The sequence below is a fragment of the Chenopodium quinoa genome, unplaced genomic scaffold (assembly GCF_001683475.1).
Source record: "Chenopodium quinoa cultivar QQ74 unplaced genomic scaffold, ASM168347v1, whole genome shotgun sequence".
NCBI lineage: Eukaryota > Viridiplantae > Streptophyta > Magnoliopsida > Caryophyllales > Amaranthaceae > Chenopodium > Chenopodium quinoa.
Window position 1 is genome coordinate 4406882 of NW_018745286.1, and position 7408 is coordinate 4414289.

The 7408-nt window shown below is 35.9% G+C and overlaps 1 protein-coding gene across 2 annotated transcripts; it reads left to right on the forward strand.

The window, feature by feature from the left end:
* The first annotated feature begins 230 nt into the window (after positions 1-230).
* LOC110712020 lies at positions 231-6976 on the forward strand. 2 transcript variants are annotated; one of them, XM_021890448.1, is made up of 4 exons: positions 231-428; positions 3129-5093; positions 5348-5423; positions 6068-6976. In XM_021890448.1, the coding sequence occupies exons 2-4, from the start codon at positions 3256-3258 to the stop codon at positions 6230-6232; spliced, it is 2079 nt and encodes a 692-aa protein (XP_021746140.1). In that variant the 5' UTR covers positions 231-428; positions 3129-3255; the 3' UTR covers positions 6233-6976. The 2 variants fall into 2 exon arrangements, with proteins under 2 accessions (XP_021746140.1, XP_021746141.1); XM_021890449.1 differs by having other exon boundaries at positions 5337-5423; positions 6068-6186.
* Positions 6977-7408: the final 432 nt, after the last annotated feature.

Consider the following 7408-nt stretch of genomic DNA (forward strand, 5'->3'; position numbering starts at 1 on the left):
CATGTCGTCACTTTTTTTTTTTTAATCTCTCAACAGAGATAAATAACTACTATACGAGTGCAAAAACACAATTAACCAAGGATAGGCACATCCTAGAATGTAAATGTCCATTATCTTCTTTTGTACACTTTAGTACTTTACCCTCGGTGGTACCCATAACTATATATTTGGTGCTTAATGGTTCATTTTATAATCCTCCGTAACTCCCAAACCCCCCCCCCCCCCCCCAACTCCCTCGCTTTTCTATCACTTACCACTCACTGCCATTTCTTCCGGCCTGCCGTTGCCGTTGCCGTTGCCGCTGCCTTCTCTCTCTTCGGGGCGATTTTATCGTCATCTCTATGTCCTTATCTAATGCTCTAACTTTGAGCAATTTAATCTTTCAGAATCAACATTTCTGTCAATTGCAAACCACTTTTTCTTCAGAGGTAATTTTTTTTATCAATTTAATACTTTGCAATTTCACATTTGAATTTCTCGTTTTATAATTTTGTTGAATTTACTTCATTGCGAATTTTGAATTTACCTGTATTTTTCAAATTTTGGGAAGAAATTGTTCGTATTTGCTTATTCCTCCCTACATCGTTTGATTCATTGATGTTGGTTAGTTAAATTAATTGATTGATGACATCAGTTATTTTTTATTGGAATATGGACTTTCTTGCCTTTACATAATTACATGAGCTTAGCTATGTTCAGAATGTATAAATCATAAATAGTTAGAATGATATTTGGGCTCAATTTTGGTTTTTGATTATGAAAGATTAAATCAAATTAGCTGACTAAATTATCAGTATTTTTATTTTGATAGCTGATAATTGTTAGTCCAATTGTCTGGCATTGCATTTCGATTATTGAAGGCTGATTGTTTGTGTTCGACCCTTCATATCGCCTATAGCAACCGCCTTTTAGAGACGTCGGGGTATTGTTGACGTTGATGTGTATGCATAACAAGATTATAAGGTTGAGAAGATGTTGTGAGTCATAAATAAAGAATTTTCTGTTGTTGAGCATTAGTATAGATGTGACAATTTTAATTGTGTTGTTGCTCAATTGGATTGCAATGCAAACTATCAACATGTTGCCTTACAACTAATGAACAAGTCTAGTAGTAGATTAAGATAAAAAAGAACAAAAAAAAAAGGGAAAGAAACAAGTGTAGGTGAGCTGAAAGGCAGAAACAAGCTAGAGTGTTTGCCCTACTTGATTTACCTAGTTCATGTAGTATAGCGTCCTGATTCTGTAGAAAGAATCATTTGGCTGTTTGTCGAAGGATTGCTGAAAAATGCAGTTAGTAGAGGTTAGTGAAATCTGTTTTGTTAGTTTGCTGGTAAATTTCATTGAATTGATATTTAAGGACATGTAGGCGTGATCCGGAACATTAGCCCATTAGGTGGTGTAACTTTAAGGGAAATAGTTGATGCATTTAACATTTGATCTTAGGGTTGTATGTCTGGAGAGGTGAGACTGAATTATCAGAAACTAATTTACCAACCATGAAGCTTTCTGGATGCTATCTTGCTTCATCTTGGCGCTCCTTTGTCAAGTTCATTCTAGGATTGTCTTTTGATGCAATGTAGGATATAACATGGTTGGTCACTTGGTTTGCCATTTTCTTCCTTCGATCAGTTTAAGTCTCGCCTAGCCTTCATTGTTCTTATATGTTTGAGTTGTCTCAATCCAAGGGTACTGCAAAGCTTTTCAATTGAGGGATCAAATGTTGAAGTTAAGCCAAGGAGGAGAATACCTATGGGTCTTCTCGCTTTATGTTTTTTGTAAGCCTTTTTTTCTTACAATGCTTGATTATCCTCATCTAACATCGTGATATAAAGGTACATCTAGGTTTCATGTCAAACACTAGGTTGCTAGCTTCAACCGAATAATTAATTTTAATTTCTCCCCTTATTTCTTCCAGTGTTAGCAATGATTGATTAGGCTTGAGCATAATGCACATAGTGCTTGCTTCAAATTAAAACTAAATATATATGGCAATCATTTTAAAAGAGTATATTAAAAAGTAAGGACGTTTTAGGTGTCAGGTGGACACTATACCTTTATAGTGTTGGCTTATAGAGTAGAGAAGTGAAGCTTTATATATTACAATGGAATGCAGACACTTTAAAATGAAAGGAGGGTGATAATGGTCTCACCACTTCCGAGGATGAAAATGCACTCGTGCAAAAGCCTTTTCGCACGATTTAAACTTCTGAAAGATTAGTTTAACATTTATTGATTTTTCTTTGGTTCTAAGGATCTTCCATATGTATGTAAGTGCTTGTGGTAGTGTATTTTTTTTTTATTAATTATCTCTTTTATTTAAAATGGCGTAAGTCCTGATCTAGTATTACAGGAAAAAAGTATAAACTAGTTGAGCTAATCATGAATATATTCAAATACTTGCCAGCTGAGACCAAATTTGCTATCCTCCAATAGTCTAAAACAAAAACTGTGTTGGGATCTTAACTAGTAAGTTTAATTTATACTGGGACTAAATGCCTAAGGTGATTGGTGCATGCTGTGCATTTAATCATCTTGAATTATACACCAACTCCAAGTAACAAATTTTATCCCTTAGAAGAGAAACCTTTTACATTCTAGTATTCTACTAACAATACAGTGGTTGTGAGGTTTTTGAGAGGTTTTTTTGGTTTTGTTTATTTCCCAGAAAATGGGAAAGTAGTATCAGGATAAATGGTATGTTGGCAGGCCTGAATTGTAGTTTTTTCATCTTTATTACCAGCTGGAGTATGATAGCTGCTGAATTCTTTGCTTTGAGCACCCTAGCTAATGGATAAATTTTAGAATCAGAAAGTGTTCACTTGAGCAACCTAGCAAATGGTTTAATTTATTGTGTAAGCTTGTATTAATGCTTCTGCTGTCACCTTGTAGAATGTCTTGGACAATGTGCTGCTTTTATTCACCCTTTTTAGGAGAGTCATTTCTTCCGTGTTTATTTTCCAATCGAACTGAAAAAGAAAACCTTATGTATTTAACAGCTTTTAGTTTAACTTTCTCTAGCTAAATCGCTTAGCTGTGTTGCTATTCAGTCAAGTTAAACCTTTATTATTCCAATACTGGTTTTCGTTTGTGATTCTGAACTAAATTTCTATTTCCCATGTGATATTTAGGGTTTGATGTGACTGTGTGAGGAAAGCAACAAATGACTGCTCGAACAAGTGTGCTCTGTGGTCAGGAGTCGAAAGAACAGCACCATTTTTCTTTGAAACTGCAGAGCCAGAAAACATCCTGTTTAAAATGCCACAAGGTGGTGATTTATTGGTTTGTAGTAACTGGGACTGTCCAATAGTCGTTCATGAGAGCTGTATGCTTTCTGTTGCTCGCTTTGATGACTCAGGGGGCTTTTATTGCCCATATTGTTTATATAAGGAATCCCTTGTTGAATGTCACCAAGCCAAGGAAAAGGTGTTATTGGCCAATAAAGCTCTTATCAATTTTCTAGATACAAGGACTAGGATTGATGCTGAGCCTACAAAAAATTCAAGAAGTTTGAAGAGGAAAAAACCAGATGCACCATTGATTTTTAAGAACAAGGATGGTGCTATGGTAGAATGTAATGAAGTTCATCAGCCTATGCAGTTGGGAGGTGGTCATCTAGATAATAGTCAGTTTCTTGAGACACTTTCTGGTAATCAACAGGAATCAAGGCCAACAAGAGGTAACTGTATAGGAAAGGGGTCCCCTGCCAAAAATGATGAAAAATTAGACAACAAAAGTAATGATATTGGAGACTCTGGAATTACAGACAAATCACAAGTAAAATCATCAAAAAGTTCTGTCCTTCCTACAAAGGAGTATATTATGTTAGTGACACAAAATCCAACCAATGAGCATGGACAAACTGCAAAGACAGTGTTAGGGAGTTTAGAAAAAGGGGTAGAAAGGGAGCAGTGGCAGACAGATCCTCAAGAAACTCCTTGGTGCATGACTAACAGCACATTGGAGGTAAATGAAGAGCCTTGCAAGGGAAACGATTCTGCATTGCAAGATGGCTGTTATGTGGAAACTCAAGTTTTAGACACTTTTGATCGACCTGGTGAAACTAGAGAAGGTTTTAGCATGACCCATGAAGAGTGTAGAAACACAACTGATGTCCATCCTATGAGGAAGGAGAGAAATTCATTTCCGCAGAGAGGATTAGGTAAATCAACGATAAAGCATCTAGAAATTGAACAGACTATGGAAATATATCATGATATAAGGGATGACAATGCTATTGTGATAACTGGAAAACCTGATGGGATATGTGATTGTGCATATAAAGATGATGACCCTGTTCTAAGACAAAGGATAATAAATTCAGGGAATAACAGTCAAGATGCTGGAGTAGGGAAATATCAGTCTCAAAGGGCTGATGAAGAGCGAACAAACCTGAAATCACCCATTAGTCCTGCCTGTTATACAAAGAAGGATAACGACACAGTGATACATGAAAAGTCAGGAAATTCAAATAAAAAAATTGAAGAAACTTCAAAGCCAGTGGATCAATATAACAATGGACAAGTAGAAAAGGTGCAGACACATGAAGAGTCTCAAAAAGATTGCTATGGAAGTGCAGGGGAAATCAAAATTCAAGTAAAAGCTCTACAAGATGATGTGTATACTACAAGAGAAAACAATGCAGCAGTGACACATGAATTAGGAATTTTGGCAAGCAAGCATTCGGAAACTAAAGACTCATTAGAGAAGAATCATGACAGAGTGGCAAAGATGGAGCAGCCACAGACAAAACGTCGAAGCACCAGGAATAATGACAAAAAAGAGATGGCTGAAGAATCTGATGTAGAAAATTGCAGTTCATCCCACTGTGGAATGACCAATGATGGGAAAACAAGAGTAAATTCACAAAATAACTCTCCCCAAATTACAAGAAATGGAAGTTTATCTGTGTCAGCTGAAGAATTTGGCTCTGCAGACGAGTCATCTAATACTGAGTACCTGGAGCGAGGAAGTTATGCTGTGCCAAAAAGGAAAATGCAAAAGAACTTGAAAAATGATATACAGCATGGAAAATTTTCTGGAATATCTAAAAATGAAGGTGAATCAAGACACAAAGTGGAATCCATAAAACAAATGTGAGTTATGTGAGATGACTTGGTCTATTACTTTTAGCTTTTATTAACTCTACCCAAGTTATTTTCGACTCTTTTATTTCAGACTATAGAGTATTAACTTGATTTCGATGCAATACAACTATTTAAAGCATTATATATTGGAGAATTAAGAGCACATTATATTGTGAATGAAGCTCTTACCTAATAGCTAATAAACGTTTAGTTTCACCATTAAATCATTGCTATAAACTTAAGGTTTTGCAGTTTATTTCCAGCCAGCGAACAACTACTTTGCCTGCTGCGAGACGTTGGAAGTTACCATGGACAGCAGAAGAAGTAGAAATGCTGAAGGTACGGGTCTCGTTAAACTAAGTGCTAAGATAGAGGTTATTTGTGAAAAACTAAGAAAGCACTTTAACGCATGTCCTATCTTTTGATCCGACTGAGCTCATCATACGATTTTAAGTCTTTATTTGATCATTTGTACAAGGAAATTGAATTCTTGTATATTCCACATCGTTAGTAGAATTAGTAAAATTAGTTTATCTAACAGAACAATGTAATATATGTCTACCCTTGTTTGCAAGCCTGCTTAATGTAGGATTTTAACAATCTGGTGCCTTCAGTTTTTGTATGTATTTTTGAAGAAATTGATTTACTTGTATGCAAGCGTCCACACCAGTAATTAGGAAGTTCACAATATATACAGAAGGATTTCTTCTTGAGAATATTTGGGCTGATGATAAAAGTGTTGCTACAATTGCATGATAGAAGTTTGACTTTGGACGAAAGTGCTTTGACCACTAAGATTTATCTAGCTTTAGATCCTTCACATATTTTAGGTCTTGGAATTTGGTAGAAGTTGAAGTAAAGGGCTGAAAGGTATGAACATATAAACAGAAGACGTGAATAGATCACAGAATAAAAAGCATGTTATAAACATATTTATTTTCTTTTTTTTTTTGTAACATATTTTTTTTACTGTATTACTGCAGGAAGGTGTGCAGAAATTTTCATTGGCAACTAATAAGAATATCTCATGGATAAAAATTTTGGAATTTGGACGACATATCTTTGATGGGACGCGTGTTCCAACTGATCTTAAAGACAAGTGGAAGAAGATAAAGGGTGAAGGGTATGCAAATACTGATGCAAAATGAAATCAAAGTAGCACAACTACTTACTATACGGGTCAGACATTTTAGTTTTACGTTGTCACTGCATTTACATGCTAACTATTTGGTTGTAGAAATTTAGGTTGTCAAGAAAACAGGTTGGGGAGAGTGAGGGATAGCTCAAGTAGTTAGAATTCCCCTCCCAGTTCCAGGTGATCCTGGGATCGATTCTCATCACTCGCCCTTGTGGCTCTCCTAACACCAAAAAAAAAAAAAAAAAAAAAAAAATACAGGTTGGTATTTTTTCATCTATGAGTAAGATGGAATAGGATATGTATATGCTATGCTCTCAAGAATACACGAGACTTTAAAATTTTGAATTTTTGCTTATTGCTCTTCAATGCTTAAGCGTTGCAACATGTCTATTTTACACCCGGGTACATCATATATATAAGTTGCACCAATCTTTAGTGAGAATTTACCCTACATTTTTACTCCATCTTGCTCCTTGAGGGTTCTTTCTCTTAGGTATTAAAAAATACTCGTAGTAGGAGCAACAATGTTAGAATATCACTAAAGTGTATCCAATTATGTTTCTTTCTTTTTATCAGATTATAATGGAATAACAATTGATCCAAGGGTATGTGCATGACTACCTAGATCTCAGAAAGCCTTTTGGAATTTGCACCGACTTCTTATGATCAAGTTTTTCATCTCAAAATTGTTTTCGCAGCAGGATTATTATTCTTTGTTTTAGTGCAAACAACTAGTATAGTACTCATGCTATGCGTGTTTTACAAATCTTAATACTATACAAGCATAACACGTTGCCAATCAAATTATTTTCTTACATAATACGAAAAAAAAAAAAAACGCTTTTCTTTCTCTAAAAAAACCCATCCTTATCCCCCACTGCTTTCCCCCTTTTCTCAACTACAGCTTGCCGGCGATCGGCGCTCAGCTCGCCGGCGATCGGCGCTCCTCTCCTTGCCATCGCCGGCGAGTGCTATACTTTAGCTTTCCTTCAGTTTGCTTTTTTAGGTGTTTAAGGGTAAAGAAATCAGGGGTCAGAGTTGAGCAGTTTGAAGCCTTCAAGTTCATCGGTGGTCTTTGAGTTTGGTAGGTCGTTAAGTGTTGTGGAATTCAATTACCCAACAAATCAAGAAGCCAAGGCTATTCTTAACGCAGCCGTCGAAAGGAATTTCGTTAATTGTTTCGCGA